This window comes from Aethalodelphis obliquidens, unplaced genomic scaffold (assembly GCF_003676395.1).
Source record: "Aethalodelphis obliquidens isolate GAN/ISIS:26980383/991018 unplaced genomic scaffold, ASM367639v1 scaffold22, whole genome shotgun sequence".
Classification (NCBI taxonomy): Eukaryota; Metazoa; Chordata; class Mammalia; order Artiodactyla; family Delphinidae; genus Aethalodelphis; species Aethalodelphis obliquidens.
The window spans coordinates 862,332-881,001 of record NW_020837966.1 but is presented as its reverse complement, the minus strand read 5'-3'; the positions used below and the strand labels follow the sequence as shown (position 1 = coordinate 881,001).

Below are 18,670 nucleotides of genomic sequence, written 5' to 3'. Positions count from 1 at the left end.
GTGGCCTTGTAGAATGAGTTTGGGAGTGTTCCTCCCTCTGCTATATTTTGGAAGAGTTTGAGAAGGATAGGTGTTAGCTCTTCTCTAAATGTTTGATAGAATTCACCTGTGAAGCCATCTGGTCCTGGGCTTTTGTTTGTTGGAAGATTTTAAATCACAGTTTCAATTTCAGTGCTTGTGATTGGTCTGTTCATATTTTCTATTTCTTCCTGATTCAATCTTGGCAGGTTGTGCATTGCTAAGAATTTGTCCATTTCTTCCAGGTTGTCCATCTTATTGGCATAGAGTTGCTTGTAGTAATCTCATGATCTTTTGTATTCTGCAGTGTCAGTTGTTACTTCTCCTTTTTCATTTCTAATTCTATTGATTTGAGTCTTCTCCCTTTTTTTTTTGATGAGTCTGGCTAGTGGTTTATCAATTTTGTTTATCTTCTCAAAGAACCAGCTTTTAGTTTTATTGATCTTTGCTATCGTTTCCTTCATTTCGTTTTCATTTATTTCTGATCTGATTTTTATGATTTCTTTCTTTCTGCTAACTTTGGGTTTTTTTTGTTCTTCTTTCTCTAATTGCTTTAGGTGCAAGGTTAGTTTGTTTATTCGAGATGTTTCCTGTTTCGTAAGGTAGGATTGTATTGCTATAAACTTCCCTCTTAGAACTAACTGCTTTTGCTGCATCCCATAGATTTTGGGTCATTGTGTCTCCACTGTCATTTGTTTCTAGGTATTTTTTAATTTCCTGTTTGACTTCTTCAGTGATCACTCGTTATTAAGTAGTGTATTGTTTAGCCTCCATGTGTTTGTATTTTTTACAGATCTTTTCCTGTAATTGATATCTAGTCTCATAGCGTTGTGGTCGGAAAAGATACTTGATAGAATTTCAGTTTTCTTAAATTTACCAAGGCTTGATTTGTGACCCAAGATATGATCTATGCTGGAGAATGTTCCATGAGCACTTGAGAAAAATGTGTATTCTGTTGTTTTTGGATGGAATGTCCTATAAACATCAATTAAGTCCATCTTGTTTAATGTATCATTTAAAGCGTGTGTCTTCTTATTTATTTTCATTTTGGATGATCTGTCCATTGGTGAAAGTGGGGTGTTAAAGTCCCCTACTATGAATGTGTTACTGTTGATTTCCCCTTTTATGGCTGTTAGTATTTGCCTTATGTATTGAGGTGCTCCTATGTTGGGTGCATAAATATTTACAATGGTTATATCTTCTTCTTGGATCAATCCCTTGATCATTATGTAGTGCCCTTCTTTGTCTCTTCTAATAGTCTTTATTTTAAAGTCTATTTTGTCTGATATGAGAATTGCTACTCCAGCTTTCTTTTGGTTTCCATTTGCATGGAGTATCTTTTTCCATCCCCTTACTTTCAGTCTGTATGTGTCTCTAGATCTGAAGTGGGTCTCTTGTAGACAGCAGATATATGGGTCTTGTTTTTGTATCCATTCAGCCAGTCTGTGTCTTTTGGTGGGAGCATTTAGTCCATTTACATTTAAGGTAATTATCGATATGTATGTTCCTATTCCCATTTTCTTAATTGTCTTGGGTTTGTTATTGTAGGTCTTTTCCTTCTCTTGTGTTTCTTGCCTAGAGAAGTTCCTTTAGCATTTGTTGTAAAGCTGGTTTGGTGGTGCTGAACTCTCTCAGCTTTCGCTTGTCTGTAAAGGTTTTAATTTCTCCATTAAATCTGAATGAGATCCTTGCTGGGTAGAGTAATCTTGGCTGCAGGTTTTTCTCCATCATCACTTTAAATATGTCCTGCCAGTCCCTTTTGGCTTGCAGAGTTTCTGCTGAAAGATCAGCTGTTAACCTTATGGGGATTCCCTTGTGTGTTATTTGTTGTTTTTCCCTTGCTGCTTTTAATATGTTTTCTTTGTATTTAATTTTTGACAGTGTGATTAATATGTGTCTTGGCGTATTTTTCCTTGGATTTATCCTGTATTGGACTCCCTGTGCTTCCTGGACTTGATAAACTATTTCCTTTCCCTTATTAGGGAAGTTTTCAACTATAATCTCTTCAAATATTTTCTCAGTCCTTTTCTTTTTCTCTTCTTCTTCTGGAACCTCTATAATTCGAATGTTGGTGCGTTTGATGTTGTCCCAGAGGTCTCTGAGACTGTACTCAGTTCTTTTCATTCTTTTTTCTTTATTCTGCTCTGCCGTAGTTATTTCCACTATTTTAATTCCAGGTCACTTATCCATTCCTCTGCCTCAGTTATTCTGCTATTGATCCCATCTAGAGTATTTTAAATTTCATTTATTGTGTTGTTCATCATTGCTTGTTTCATCTTTAGTTCTTCTAGGTCCTTGTTAAATGTTTCTTGCATTTTGTCTATTCTATTTCCAAGATTTTGGATCATCTTTACTATCATTATTCTGAATTCTTTTTCAGGTAGACTGCCTATTTCCTCTTCATTTGTTAGGTCTGGTGGGTTTTTATCTTGCTCCTTCATCTGCTGTGTGTTTTTCTGTCTTCCCATTTTGCTTATCTTACTGTGTTGGAGTCTCTGTTTTGCAGGCTGCAGGTTCGTAGTTCCCGTTGCTTTTGGTGTCTGTCCCCAGTGGCTAAGGTTGGTTCAGTGGGTTGTGTAGACTTCCTGGTGGAGGGGACTAGTGCCTGTGTTCTGGTGGATGAGGCTGGATCTTGTCTTTCTGGTGGACACGTCCACGTCTGGTGGTGTGTTTTGGGGTGTCTGTGGACTTATTATGATTTTAGGCAGCCTCTCTGCTAATGGGTGGGGTTGTGTTCCTGTCTTGCTAGTTGTTTGGCATAGGATTTTCAGCACTGTAGTTTGCTGGTCGTTGAGTGAAGCTGGGTGCTGGTGTTGAGATGGAGATCTCTGGGAGATTTTCGCCGTTTGATAGTATGTGGAGCTGGAAGGTCTCTTGTGGACCAGTGTCCTGAAGTTGGCTCTCCCTCCTCAGAGGCACAGCACTGACTCCTGGCTGCTGCACCAAAGCCTTTCATCCACATGGCTCAGAATAAAAGGGAGAAAAAGTAGAAAGAAAGAAGTAGTAGAAGTAGAAAGAAAGAAAGAAGGAAAGGAAGAAAGGAGGGAGGAAGGAAGGAAGGAGGGAGAGAAGGAAGGAAAAAAAGAAAGGAGATAAAGTAAAATAAAATAAAGTAAGAAAATATAATAAAGTTATTAAAATAAAAAAATAATTAAGAGGAAAAAAAGAAAAAAATTAAAAAAACAAAAAGGACGGATAGAACCCTAGGACAAATGGTGGAAGCAAAGCTATACAGACAAAAATCTCATACAGAAGCATACACATACGCACTCACAGAAAGAGAAAAAGGGGAAAAAATCATAAATCTTGCTCTCAGAGTCCACCTCCTCAATTTGGGATGTTTTGTTGTCTATTCACGTATTCCACAGCTGCAGGGTACATCAAGTTGATTGTGGAGCTTTAATCTGCTGCTTCTGAGGCTGCTGGGAGAGATTTCCCGTTCTCTTCTTTGTTCTCACAGCTCCCAGGGGCTCAGCTTTGGATTTGGCCCCGCCTCTTCGTGTAGGTTGCCGGAGGGCGTCTGTTCTTCGCTCAGACAGGACGGGGTTAAAGGAGCCGCTGATTCGGGGGCTCTGGCTCACTCAGGCCGGGGGGGAGGGAAGGGCACGGAGTGCGGGGTGAGCCTGCAGCGGCAGAGGCCAGCGTGACGCCGCACCAGCCCGAGGCGTGCCGTGCATTCTCCTGGAGGAGTTGACCCTGGATCCCGGGACCCTGGCAGTGGTGGGCTGGACAGGCTCCCCGGAAGTGGGGTGTGGACAGTGACCTGTGCTCGCACACAGGCTTCTTGGTGGCGGCAGCAGCAGCAGCCTTAGCGTCCCATGCCCGTCTCTGGGGTTGGCGCTTTTAGCCGCGGCTCGCGCCCGTCTCTGGAGCTCCTTTAAGCAGCGCTCTTAATCCCCTTTCCTCGCGCAACAGGAAACAAAGAGGGAAGAAAAAGTCTCTTGCCTCTTCAGCAGGTCCAGACTTTTCCCCGGACTCCCTCCTGGATAGCCGTGGCGCACTAACCCCCTGCAGGCTGTGTTCACGCCACCAACCCCAGTCCTTTCCCGTGCTCCGACCGAAGCCCGAGCCTCAACTCCCAGCCCCGCCCGCCCCGGCGGGTGAGCAGACAAGCCTCTCGGGCTGGTGAGTGCCGGCCAGCCCTGATCCTCTGTTCGGGAATCTCTCCGCTTTGCCCTCCGCACCCCTGTGGCTGCGCTGTCCTCCGCGGTCCCGAAGCTTTCCCCTCCGCCACCCGCAGTCTCTGCCCGCGAAGGGGCTTCCTACTGGGTGGAAACCTTTCCTCCTTCACAGCTCCCTCCCAGTGGTGCAGGTCCCGTCCCTATTCTTTTGTCTCTGTTTATTCTTTTTTCTTTTGCCCTACCCAGGTTCGTGGGGGGTTTCTTGCCTTTTGGGAGGTCTGAGGTCTTCTGCCAGCGTTCAGTAGGTGTTCTGTAGCAGTTGTTCCATTTGTAGATTTATTTCTGGTGTATCTGTGGGGAGGAAGGTGATCTCCGCGTCTTACTCTTCCGCCATCTTTCCGAAAGCCTCTGGGTAATTTCTATTATTCTGTCTTGCAGATTACTTATTCTTTCTTCTGCATTATTTATTTTGCTATTTGTTGCATTTAGCTTAGATATCTCCTCAGCAAATGAAGATTTTAATTTTTTTGTCTCCTCCTTATAGTTTCTAGTTCCTTTTTACAGTAATCTGCATTTCTGTCGAAAACCTTTCTTAGTTCCTTCAGTATTTTCATTACCTCCTTTTTGAACTCGGTGTCTGTTAGACTGAAGAGGTCTGTTTCATTGTTTGTTCCTTCAGGGGAATTCTCTTGCTCTTTTAATTGGGAGTGGTTCCTCAGCTTCTTCATTTTGCTTATATTTCTCTTTGTGAGTTTAAGAGATACAAATACCTATAGTAGTCTTGGAGGGCTTTTTATGTATGGGAGCGTCCCTGCATAGCTTGTGTGGGTTTAATATTTTTTTGGTCAGAGGGCTGTTTTTGGTTTGGGTGCTTGCTGTTTCTTTCCTCAGCATGTGCTGGTCAATTAGCCCCTTGTTAGGGGGTATGCAGGCGTGCAGCCCGCTCATGGGACCCTTGGTGCCAGTGTGCTGCGTGTGCTCCCTGGGAAGCGGGGGCATTGGTTGGTGCCAGGTTTTGGGACCATTGGCCAACTATCCATGCCTGACTCTGGAGTCCAAGATGGCAGCGGCAGCTATTGCCCACCCCTGGAGCTTGTGTAGGTGGTGTCCTGCCGCCTGAGAGAGGGCGTGGAGAAAGAAGCTCCTGTGGCAGGCCCACCCATCTCCTCGTGGGCCCCCCAGCAATGGTGCCTTGCCCCTCTGGGGGGCCCAGGCTTCCTCCCGTAGTCCCTCGGTTATAGCACACCACACCGTAGCCCCCTCAGGCTGTCACCATGCACCCAGCCCCAGTCCTCTTCCCGGTTCTCACCTTCAAAGCACAAGCCTCAGCACTCAGCCCCTGACCCCCTCAGTGGAAGAGTGAGCATCTTGGGCTGGGGAGTGCCAGGTGGCACCACTGACTGTCTGTGCAGGTGTCTCTCCTCTTTGCCCTCTGCAAACTAGTCGCTGCGCTCTCCCCTGAGGCTCCGGAGCTCCCCCTCCATTCCGGCTGTTCTCTCTGCCAGTGAGGGGACTTCCCAGTGTGTGGAAACCTTTCCTTTTTCACATTTCTCTCCCAGGTATGTAGGTCCTGTCCCATTTCCTTTCGCGCTTTTTTTTTCTTTTGTCCTACCCAGTTACATGGAGATTTTCTAGTCCTTTTTGAAGTCTGAGGTCTTCTGCCATCATCCAGTAGGTGTTCTGTGAGAACTGTTCCACATGTAGATGTATTTTTGATGTATTTGTGGGAGAAGATGAGCTCCATATCCTACTCCTCTGCCATCTTAATCATTCTTTTAAATTTTACTTTTATTTAAAATTATTTGGCTGTATAGCTTTTTCATTATATTAAGTGTGTTATAGAATGGAGTACTTTTATATTTACGTACCAGGTTTCTCATACTGTTTACGTTTATCAGTGTATGCTCTTAATCCAGTGAGAACAGGACCTTTAGGGACTTAATTCTTTAAGAGTACTGTTTTAACATTTTTTTTCTTTGAGGTTGTCTCAGATTATTGGAGGTCAGAGGGATAAAATCGGAGAGAATGAAATCTCAGAAAGTGTAACCTTCAAGCCAGCGTTTTCAAGATTTTATACTCTGGAACATTAAGATTCCCCTAAAATGTTAATAGGTGTTTTATGATGAAAATGTCCATGTGATCAGTTAGGTAGATGGCTACTGTTTATTGAGTGCCAGGCCTGTGCTAAGCATTTGATTTGCATCGTATCATTTAACTCTCACAGCATCCCATGAGGTAGGAAGAAAACCATGAGTCTATGGTATTTCAGAATCAGAGAGAAAACAAATGGTTTTAATACAGAAGGGACAAGACCCAGATCTATCAAGATGACTAACCAGGATAACTTACAAACTCTCCCATTGCACAGAAATACAAATTTTGGGTAAACTATAATAAACTCTTAGAGAAATCCCTAGGTGCCAGAAATATGGAACTATAAAAGTAAAGTGGTAATTGAGGACAGGGACAAAATCTTGGGTGAGGAGTTTAGAATGGGGACCCTGACCTCCATGTAAAACTGGGATTCCCTAAGGACCTTCATTGAAACAATGGAAAAGGAAAATATCTGCTTTATGCTGTGGGGAGATGATAGATTTCTCATTCTCTGACTCCACTCTGAGGGGCAGGGGCATGGGCATGTAAGTCTCCCCTGAGAATATCTGGGCATGGGCCTTATTTGGGTAAATGTTTGAAATTTCTATTTTGATTGGGAACCCCAAAGTCAAGATATTAACAACAAACAAAATTGTTTTGGACCAGTGATATTCTTTGGTTGTCTGGCAAAAGCAAATACAGAACTCCAGTGGAGGAGAAGCTTTCACAATCTGGGCCACAAGGGATTTTCACAGAAAAAACAATTTCCACAAAAAGTGAGCTCACAAAAAAATTCCAAAGTATCCCAGCAAATAATCCTCCATGATTAGGAGTCAACAATTAAACAATGACTGGATATGTTTCCTTTTCAGATTTTTCATTACTAGTGTATAGAAATGCAACTGATTTCTGTGTATTGATTATTCTGCAACTTTGCAGAATTCATTTATTCTAACAGGTTGTTTTGTGTGTGTGTTTGTGTGTGTGTATGTGTGTGTGTCTGTGTCTGTGTGTGTGGAAACTTTAGAGTTTTTTATGTATAAGATCATGTCATTTGTGAACAGAGATAATTTTATTTCTTCCTTTCCAACACAGACACCTTTAATTTCTTTTTCTTGCCAGTACTATGTTGAATACAAGTGGTGAAAGCAGACATCCTTGTCCTGTTTTTAATCTTTGGAGAAAGTCTGTCAGACTTTTACGGTTGAGTGTAGTGTTAGCTGTAATTTTTTTCATGACTGGCATTTATTATGTTGAGGAAGTTTCCTTCTATTTCTAGTTTATTAAGTGTTTTTTAATGAAAGAGATTTTACTTTTGTCAAATTCTTTTTGCCTCAGTTGACATGGTCATGTGGTTTTCTACTAATTCACAAAAATTAATTCACACTGATTCTATTAATGTGGTGTGTTACATAGATTGCTTTTTGTATTTTGAACCGTATGTACCTGGGTAAATCCACTTGGTCGTGGTATATACAGTAATCCTCTTAGTATGCTGCTGAATTGAGTTTGCAAGTATTTTTTGAGAATTTTTGCATCAGTATTCATAAGGAATATCTGTAGTTTTCTTGTACTATCTTTGTGTCTTGCTTTGGTGTCAGGGTAATGCTGGATTCATAGAATGAGTTAGGAAGTGCTCCTTCTCATTAATTTTTTGGAAGAGTTTGAGAAGGCTTGGTATTAATTCCTTAAATGGTAGAATTTACCAGTTAAGCGATCTGGTCCTAGGTTTTTCTGTTTTGGGAGGGTTTTGACAACTGATTCAGTCTCCTTACTGGTTATAAGTCTGTTCAGTTATTCTGTTTCTTCATTAGTCCATTTTGGTAGATTGTGTTTCTAGGAATTTGTCCGTTTAATCTAAGTTACTCAGTTTGTTGGTGTACAGTTGTTTATAGTGTTCTCCTGTAATCCACCCCCCACTTTTTTTTTTGGTCATGCCACATGTGGCTTGCGGGATCTTAGTTCCCTGACCAGGGATTGAACCTAGGCCCTCGGCCATGAAAGTGTGGAGTCCTACCCACTGGACCACTGGGGAATTCCCTTATAATCCTTTTTATTCATGTAAAATTGGTAGTAATGTTCCCCCTTTCTTTTTTAAAAAAAATTTAAAATTTATTTATTTTTTTGGCTGCATTGGGTCTTTGTTGTGGTACGTGGGCTTCTCACTGTGGTGGCTTTTCTTGTTGCAGAGCATGGACTCTAGGCAGTGGGCTTCAGTAGTTGCAGCACGTGGGCTCTGTAGTTGTGGTGGGAGGGCTCTAGGGCGCGTGGGCACAGTAGTTATGGCTCATGGGCTCAGTAGTCGTGGCTCGTGGGCTCTAGAGCACAGGCTCAGTAGTTGTGGTGCATGGGCTTAGTTGCTTTGCGGCATGTGGGATCTTCCTGGACCAGGGCTTGAACCTGTGTCCCCTGCATTGGCAGGTGGATTCTTAACCACTGCACCACTGGGGAAGTTTTCCCTTTTCATTTTTGATTGTAGTAATTTGTTTTCTCTCCTTTTTTTTTTTTCTTGATCAGTTTAGCTAAAGGTTTGTCAATTTTGTTGATATTTTCAAAGCAACAACTTTTGGTTTCATTAATTTTCTGTATTTTTCTATTTGCTATTTTGTTTATCTCTATTCTAATCTTTATTATTATTATTTTTTACTCCTGCTATCTTTGGGTTTTATTTGCTCTTTCTTGTTCCTTAAAGTGTACAGTTAGGTTATTAATTTGACCTTTTTTTCTTTTTAATTTTATGTGCTTGCAGCTGTAAATTTCCCTCTTTGCATTGCTTTTGTGGTATCCCATAAATTTTGGTATGTTGTGTTTCTGTTTTCATTCATCTCAAGGTATTTTCTAATTTCCCTGTGATTTCTTCTTTGACACTTTTGTTGGTTAAGCCTGTTGATTTCCACATATGAATTTTCCAGTTTTCTCTTGGGATGTTGATTTTTCATTTCATTGTGATTGGAAAAAATTATTTGTAAGAGGTCAGTTCTTATTAAATTATTAAGACTTGTTTTGTGGCCTTACATATAGTCTCTTCTGTGAAATGTTCCATGTGTACTTGAAAAGAATGTATATTCTGCTCTTGTTGGATGGAGTGTTCTCTATATGTCTTTTAGATCTAATTGGTTTGTAGTGTTGTTCAACTCCTCTGTTTCCTTATTGATTTTCTTTTCGGTTGTTCTATCCATTATTGAAAGTTCTGGTAAAGAGTCTCTGTTTAGGATAATGAAATTCTGGAAATAGATAGTGTTGATGGTTACACAACATTGTGAATGTACTGAATCCCACCGAATTTTACATTGAAAAATGGTTAAAATAGTTAAAAGTTATGAATGTGAAAGAATCAGAACTCCAAGAAAAGTCTAAGACTATGAAAAAAAATGGCCATTTGGAAAATGAACAAAGGAACTACTGGAAATAAAAATTACAGTTATTGAATTTTAAAACTTAGTAGATGAGATAGAGTGAAATTTAGACACAGCTAAAGATAGAATTAATAAACTGGAATATCTGACAGGATAATCCTTAATGAAGCTCTTAGAAATAAGACTAGAATTAGAAAATTTTACATGTATCTAAAAGGAATTTCAATAAAAGAGAATAGAAGGGACTTCCCTGGTGGTCCAGTGGTTAACATTCTGCACTTCCACTGCAAGAGGTGTGGGTTCAACCGCTGGTCAGGGAACTAGGATCCTGCATGGCACGCAGTGCAGCCAAAAAAGAAAAAAAAATGTGTATGTGTGTATATATACACACACACGTATATATAAAAGAAAAAGAAAATAGAAAGGTAATATTCAGAGGGATGAGGCTAGGATCTTACAAATAAATGAAAGACATGACCACTCAGATTCAGAAAGCCCAATGAAGAATACCAAAGACCAAAAGATTTTAAAAGCAACTAGAGTGGGACTTCCCTGGTGGCGCAGTGGTCGAGAATCCGCCTGCCAATGCAGGGGACATGGGTTCGAGCCCTGGTCCTGGAAGATCCCACATGCCACGGAGCAACTGAGCCTGTGCGCCACAACTGCTGAGCCTGCGCTCTAGAGCCTGCGAGCCACAACTACTGCGCCCGTGTGCCACAACTACTGAAGCCCCTGTGCCTAGAGCCCATGCTCCACAACAAGAGAAGCCACCACAGTGAGACGCCTATGCACCACAAAATGAAGAGTAGCCCCAGCTTGCCGCAACTAGAGAAAGCCCGCGTGCAGCAACGAAGACCTAACGCAGCCTAAATAAATAAATAAACAAAACCACTCAAAAAATAGTAATAAAAAGCAACTAGAGTATAAAAGATTCCTTCAAATTAACATAGCATGCTTTGCCACAGCATCAGTAGAGACCAGATAATAGTAGAAAATGTCTTCAGAGAACTTCTGTAAACCTAGAAATATTGACCAAAATAAACAATTTTGGAGGGCAAAAGGGCAAACAGAAATTCTTGGTAACATGTAGATGGAAGGCAATAATTGAAGTTAGTATTTTAAGTTTCTTATACTGTTTGGAAATAGGGAAGGATGATAGACTTAAAATTGATGGTACATATATTTTCATATCAATAAGTATTTTATTATTATTATTTTAAATTAATTAATTTTTTTGGGTTGTGCTGGGTGTTCGTTGCTGTGTGCAGGCTTTCTCTAGTTGCTGCGAGCAGGGGCTACTCTTCGTTGCTGTGCGTGGGCTTCTCATTGTTTGTTTTGTTTTGTTTTGCGGTACGCGGGCCTCTCACTGTTGTGGCCTTCTCCTGTTGCGGAGCACAGGCTCCGGACGCGCAGGCTCAGCAGCCATGGCTCACAGGCCCACCGGCTCCGCGGCATGTGGGATCTTCCCGAACCGGGGCACGAACCCGTGTCCCCTGCATCGGCAGGCGGACTCTCAACCACTGCGCCACCAGGGAAGCCCTGGGCTTCTCATTGTCATGGCTTCTCTTGCTGCAGAGCATGGGCTCTAGGTGCGCGGGCTTCAGTAGTTGTGGCACATGGGCTCTAGAGCACAGGCTTAGTAGTTGTGGTGCAAGGGGCTTAGTTGCTCCGCAGCATGTGGGATCTTCCTGGACCAGGGATTGAACCCGTGTCCTTTGCATTGGCAGGGAGATTCTTAACCATTGCACCACCAGGGAAGCCCCTCAATAAGTATTTTAAAACAAAATTTCTCAAAATGTGTTTTCAGAGTGTTAGTTTTTAAAAAAAAAACTTTAAAACTTGAAATATATAGGAGAATGACACCATGACCCTAGGGAAGAGTTTCTTAAGATAAAGTGCACAACGTTTAAAAGAAAATATTGCTAAGTATGATTATATAAAAATTAAGAACTTGTGCTTATCATGAAACACTGGTAAAAGAGATGAGTATTTCAGAGAAAGTGGAAGTATGAATGGTCAGAAGGCACAAAAAAAATGCTGAACTTCATTAGTAAATGAGAAAATTCAAGTTAAATGAAATGTTAATTTTTTATACCCACCAGACTGCAAAAAATTAAAAGTCTGATAGTGGCCAAGTGTTGGTAAAGATGTAGGAAAAAAGAACTATTTGCCTGTAGGAAATGTGAATTGTCATTTTGGAAAATAGTTTGGCCTCCTCTAGTAAAGTTGAGCAAACACGCCTGTGACTTAGTACTGTTCCTAGGTGTCTACTTTAGGGACATGCTTGCACAAAAATAAGTATAGTTAAGCCAACAGAATAGCAGCAGCAGAATATGGAGATGAAGAGCATTTGGAGGTACACTGCCTAGGATAAGATCCCAGCTTTGCCACTTACTAGTTTTGTGACTTTTGGTAAGTTACTTAACCTCATTGTGACAGTTTTCTCTTCTGTAAATATAGTACTTACCTAATCATATAGGGTTGATATGAGGATTAAATGTTATGTGTAAAGCCTGTCTTATATTGAGTGCTATTTGTGACAATTACATGTAACCATATAGATGAATGTAAAAAACATAATGTGTAAAAGAAACAAGTTGCAGAAAAATACATATGGCACCACACAATTTACACAGTTCAAAGCATATAACGTTTAACAAAAGCCTTATAAGAAAATTATTAAAATTTAGTAATGCAGGTACCCTTTGGGGAGGGAGGACGCGGGTGGTATAGGGAGGGGGGACACATGGGAGGTTTCTGTTTCTTAAACTCAGTGGTAAATCACAGAGGTGATTTTCATTTTCTTTGGACTGTACATGTTTATATATTTTATTTCATAGTAAAAACTAAAAATAAGGGTAGGATATGTGGAGTTAAATACTTGTTTGATGGAGGACTTCTCAGAGCACTGATAATGTTTATTGTACATTGTGAACTTCAAAGAGAGATATAGAATTTTTAGGGCTCCCCACTTGGTCATGGAGCCTTTTGGGTCTTAACAGCTAAAGTAGGACTGCATTATGTGATTGTTGATCTTTAGCCTGAGTTTTAGTGGATAAATAGAATTCTGTTTCACAGTGCACAGATATTTTAACTAAACCACCTACTATTGTACATTGAGTTCACTTGGATTTTTTAATCTTATGAGCAATATTGAAATGTTTTATTAAAAAAATTTTTTTATAAGACTGAAGTCTTTGCTTATATCTTTAATTATGAATTTTTTCCCCCTGAATTGTGCTATTTCATTTCCTTTACTATAGGAAGGAATTGTTGAGAATCTTTTCAAATGGGCCCGAGAGGCTGATCAGCCACTGAGGACATATTCTACTGGTCTGTTAGGAGGTGCTATGGAAAATCAAGACATTGCTGCCAACTACAGGGATGAAAATTCACAGCTGGTAAGGACCACGTTAGAATGATTTTTTTTGCATAAGATGGGAGTGTATTCACTCGTTCTTTCTTGCTACTGAACTTGAATAGGTAGATCTTATTTGTTACCTTGTACTAGAGTATAACTGTAATTTCAGTATTTCAAGACTACTTTTCATAAGAGTTTTGATTGGACCTTTTTTTTTTTTTACTAGAAAATAGCTGTTTTTCATCTTGTCAAGGATCATGATATTTTGTACCAGATAAATAGTACCACTCCCTTTCCCTTCCCAACATCTGGATTATGAAAAATTTCAAACGTTTAGCAAAATATAATTTTACAGTGAACACCTGTATACACACCACTTACATTGATTGTGAATATTTTACTAAACTTATATTCATGAATACCCATCCATCCATTCACCCCTCATTATATCCATCCACCATTCTTTTTTTTTTTAATGCAAATTAAAATAAATTGCAGACCTAATCACTCTCTCTTTTTAAAACTAAGCATAATACTACAGTTTAGGCTTGACCCAAAAAATGAGTACTTCAAGGAAAAGGTAAAACATAAATGGTGAACTTGAAAATTAGATTATGTAATTATGTATAATGTGGATGACAGTATTTAACAGAATATAACTTATGGCAGATAAAAGTTTCAGAAACATTCATGTTTGATTTTCAGACACTTTTAAAAATTGTGAATATATCTAGTGTCTGCCTCTTGAGGTGTGATGGTCCACCCCAGTTTGATCCAGCCAGATATGTTGTGAATTAGGTGTTTTATGTGCAGATCTTCTGGTTTGGGTTCTCTGGGAAATTTTATGGGGAATGAGACTTTTAGCCATTATTTATTTCATCAAGCTGTAGGAATCAAGTCAACATATTTATCAAATCTTTACTATTACCAGGCATTGAAATAATTGCATGATTATCCTTAAGTGGAAGTAAGAATTATTTGAATCATTTAAATTAAGATGCAGAAGAGACAACCCCTTTTATTCCAATATCTGTTGATAGGTGGCAATAGTACTTCGAAGACTGAGGGAGCTACAGCTTCAGGAAGTAGCTTTGAGGCAAGAAAGCAAGCGTCCTAGCCCACGAAAGCTCTCCTCTGAACCCCTTTTGCCTCTGGATGAAGAAGCTGTGGATATGGACTATGGCGACATGGCTGTAGATGTAGTGGATGGCGAACAAGAGGAAGCTTCTGGAGACATGGAGATCTCCTTTCATCTTGATTCAGCCCACAAGACCAGTAGCAGAGTGAACTCAGCAACTAAACCTGAGGAAGGAGGATTGAGGAAAAACAAGTCAGCAAAACAGGGTGACAGAGAGAGCTTTAGGAAAGCCAAGCAAAAGTTGGGTTTCTCATCATCTGATCCAGATCGCATGTTTGTTGAGCTGTCTAACAGCAGCTGGTCAGAAATGTCCCCCTGGGTGATTGGCACCAATTATACCCTTTATCCTATGACTCCTGCTATCGAGCAGCGACTCATTCTCCAGTATCTGACCCCTTTAGGAGAATATCAGGAGGTAAGCTTATTGGGAAGAGTAGTGTTCACATTTTGGGACCACTGTGTTTATTTCTGGGATATTTTGTGGTGTCATTTTATACATTGATGTGTTTTTACACTAATATAGAAAAGTCTTTGCCTCAAACTGGTAAAGTCTTATGGAGGTCACTCCTGATAAGGCCTTTTCGATCGAAGTGTGTTTGTATGTTTATCTTCATAAAACGGGGGGAAGAGGCACCTCATTTCTTTAATCTTCTATCTTCATAAAGGAATAGGAAATATGTGAAAATAAATTCAAATGTTAAGACTTGTTTTTGGTGTTGATTTCAGTTACTTCCCATATTCATGCAACTTGGATCACGGGATTTGATGATGTTCTATGTTGACTTGAAACAGACTAACGATGTCCTACTTACATTTGAGGCACTCAAGGTAAAGTTCTTAAAAATGTTAGGTCACTGAGCATTTTATTGACATGGATGTGCCTATATGTTTTGGTATGTAGCATCTCTGGATTTTATTGTTCAGGGTGGTGCTTTTTTTAAAAATAAATTTATTTTATTTATTTATTTATTTTTGGCTGCATTCGGTCTTCGTTGCTGCATGCGGGCTTTCTCTAGTTGCAGCGAGTGGGGGCTACTCTCCGTTGCGGTGCGTGGACTTCTCATTGCGGTGGCTTCTCTTGTTGCGGAGCACAGGCTCTAGGCGTGCAGGCTTCAGAAGTTGTGGCTCGCGGGCTCTAGAGTGCGTGCTCAGTAGTTGTGGTGCATGGGCTTAGTTGCTCCGTGGCATGTAGGATCTTCCTGGACCAGGAATAGAACCCGTGTCCCCTGCATTGGCAGGTGTATTCTTTTGTTTTTGTTTTTACATTAATTAATTATATTTTGGCTGTGTTGGGTCTTCGTTGCTGCATGCGGGCTTTCTCTAGTTGCGGTGAGTGGGGACTACTCTTCTTTGCAGCACGTGGGCTTCTTGTGGTGGCTTCTCTTGTTGTGGAGCATGGGCTCTAGGCGCGTGGGCTTCAGTAGTTGTGGCACGTGGGCTCAGTAGTTGTGGCGCATGAGCTTAGTTGCTCCATGGCATGTGGGATCTTGCTGGAATAGGGATCGAACCTGTGTTCTCTGCATTGGCAGGCGGATTCTAAACGACTGTGCCACCAGGGAAGTCCCAGCAGGCAGATTCTTATCCACTGTGCCACCAGGGAAGTCCCCAGGGTGTTTCTATTGCCAGATGTGTCAGTCGTGACAAATGAAAATTTCTTTTTTAGATAGAAGAAATGAGGCTTACCAAGTGCCTCCACAGAAATTCAGGGGTCAGTCCTAGAGGATTGAATGTTAAAGGAGAAAGTGGGTCTAAACCTGAGAGTGGCCTCAGTTATTGTTACTGGATAGGAAGAGAAACTAAGTGTATAGTACCTTAGGTCATACTACCTTTTAAGTATTCTGTCAGCCAACAACACTTCTTCTCAGTTATTAACTATATACATATTGTATGATGTTAGATTATTTAGAGTGGACAAAATATAAAACAGAAAATGAGTAAAGAAATAGAGGCATACTCAAATTCAGTAAAGGTAAATGATTTTCTAGGTTGCAAAGGGGCTAAATGTAAGAAGGCAAGTATGTCTAGCCCACCAAATCCATACCTTTTCATGATAATTTAGGTAATCTGAAGGGAGAGAGGTTAAGTGGAATGAATAATTTTGTGGCTATTATAGTTCTACCCAACAGGTAACTAAATGAACACAGTACTATTCTGTGATGTTTACAATATTAGACAAATAAATTAAGTCTCTGCTGTTTATTGTTTGGTTAAGAGAGACAGGCATGTAAGCCTATGATTTCTTTTAGATATTATAGATGTTGTGAAAAAAGTATGGGGCACAAAGGAAGGAATGGTCTGTTCTCCTTGAGAATTAGTAGCTTCTAGACAAGACCTCTGAAAAAGAGGTAATGTTCTCACTGGCTATTCAAAGTTACAATTTCATTCCTGATATTCCAGAGCCATGCTGTCCAATAGAACTTTCTGTGCGATGGAGATGTTCTTTGTGCTGTTGAAAACAGTGGCTACTAGCCATATGTGAGCACTTAAAATGTAGCTAGTGCTTCTGAGGCATTGAATTTTTAACTAAATTTTAATTAAATTAGCCACATGTGGCCAGTGACTAGTGCATTGGACAGCACAGTTCCAGAGTATATTGAAATTAAATAGAAATAAGGAAATTTGCCTTTCAGACCCCAGAAATTTTAAGTTTGGAGGAGGTCAGACATAAATTGGAGTAACATGTATTCCTATGTATGGGATGCAGTGTGTGTGTGTGTGTGTGTCTGTGTGTGTGTGTGTGTGTGTGTGTGTGTGTGTGTGTGTGTGTATAAAGTGTGTAAACTCATGATTATACTTTGAACAGTGAGATGAAGCTGGAGGTCAGAGTTGTCTCCAGTGACCCAAAGGGATTGCTTTCAGATGCAGCATCCTGTCCTGAAAAGGAAATAGTGAAGAAGGGATTTGGGCAGTTGCTATTTCTGTAGGTCTTTGTATGAGGAACTGTAATGGGTGTCATTATTCAGCTGTTTTCTGTGCAGACTCATATAAGGGATTAAAGAAAATGAAATAAGGATGAACAGGGAAAAATCAGACAAGAGATCCTTCTTATAGGGAAATAAAAAGTATAGAAAGTTATGTGTACTGTTTTGTTCAAAAGGAAGTCTCAGTTGTGTAGGAGAAGGAACAGGTGTTGAAGTTAGTATTGGGTTGGCCAAAATGTTCTGGTTTTTCTGTAAGATCGTATAGATCAATAGAAACAAAATGGGATAAAATAGTAAATTAAGAACTAGAGGGCTTCCCTGGTGGCGCAGTGGTTGGGAGTCCGCCTGCCGATGCAGGGGACACGGGTTCGTGCCTCAATCTGGGAGGATCCCACATGCCGCGGAGTGGCTGGGCCCGTGAGCCGTGGCCGCTGAGCCTGCGCGCCCGGAGCCTGTGCTCCGCAACGGGAGAGGCCACAACAGTGAGAGGCCCGCGTACCGCAAAAAAAAAAAAACAAAAACAAACAAAAAGAACTAGAACCTTATATGGAGGTACAATACAAGAAGAGAAAATAGAATCTTTGCCCACATGAGTGAGGTGAGCCAGGTTATGGGCTATGTTGAGCCAAGTAGAATTAAGGTTCTTGGTAAAGATTGAGCCTGTTTGTTCTCTGTTTCCCTACCTACTGATCTGGCAGTGGAACTGCCACTTTATGATAGTGACATTATTGGAAAAAGCACGTGCAGTGGCCTAAGTATTGGGGAGGGAACCATACATAGTATAGTTTCTTGGGGAAAGACTTGGTGGGAATGTGGTAGAGGTTTGTGTATCAGCCAAGTAAAGAGTGAAGGGATTTGAATTATATATAAGGGTTAGTCTGAGTTTCTGTGTTAAGAGAACTTCTGAAGAGGGTACATACATGTTGTTTTTGCCATTGACCTTGGTGAAATTTATACAGGTATCAAATCATGTAATTACAAATCTGTGTTGTCTTGTCTGTACCTGCTGCCTGTATCACCACCCAGAAGACACCTTGACATGAGAAACAGGAGGCCAACGGAAACAGGAGGCTCCAGTTCTCCTGAGGCCCCATCCACGTTGGCCTGGGTTCAAAGTCATTGAGTAGCCTGCTGCTTGCATTGCACTCCTTGCCCTTAAAATTGCCCAGAAGATCAGGTCCACCCAGAGAGGCTAGTAAGAATTGAACAGCAAGTTAACAAAACTTGATAACAAAGGCCTGTCTAATAGAGACTTAATAAAATAGTTCTTTAATAAAGGTCTTTTTAAAGTGCATTCTGATCAGTTCTAAAAATTTACAAATTTTGATAATTTACTGAAGACTTTTCTTTGGGGATATATTGAGGATAAATTTAAAGGAAAGCAGAGTTTTGGATTTTATTAGATGATGAGTCAGTGACTGAGCCAAAGCTAAAACATAGAGCTGATGATGTTTAAAGGATTAAAATGGGAAGGGTAACAAAAATCCTTTAGGGAAGCTATGTAATAATAAAATGGTGTAGGATTATGTCGTTATGTACAGCAATATTCTTCATTTCTTATTTTTCACCCTCATGAAAACCTTTGGTATTAGGAGGGAATATTATGGAATCCTAGAGTTTTTTTGTTTTGTTTTTTGTTTCCCTTAAGCAGTATTGGTTTT

The 18,670-nt window shown here is 40.5% G+C and overlaps 1 protein-coding gene across 10 annotated transcripts in view; it reads left to right on the top strand.

Moving 5' to 3' along the window:
- Positions 1–18,670, top strand: part of DCAF1 (DDB1 and CUL4 associated factor 1) — a 93,422-nt gene that overhangs the window by 34,007 nt on the left and 40,745 nt on the right. For 9 of the 10 annotated variants that reach the window (XM_027120939.1, XM_027120934.1, XM_027120937.1 and 6 more), the window contains 3 exons: positions 12,853–12,990; positions 13,991–14,503; positions 14,815–14,916. In XM_027120939.1, coding sequence (XP_026976740.1) covers positions 12,853–12,990; positions 13,991–14,503; positions 14,815–14,916 — 753 coding nt within the window. The remainder of the gene's footprint in view (positions 1–12,852; positions 12,991–13,990; positions 14,504–14,814; positions 14,917–18,670) is intronic. The other variant, XM_027120942.1, reaches the window with a different exon arrangement.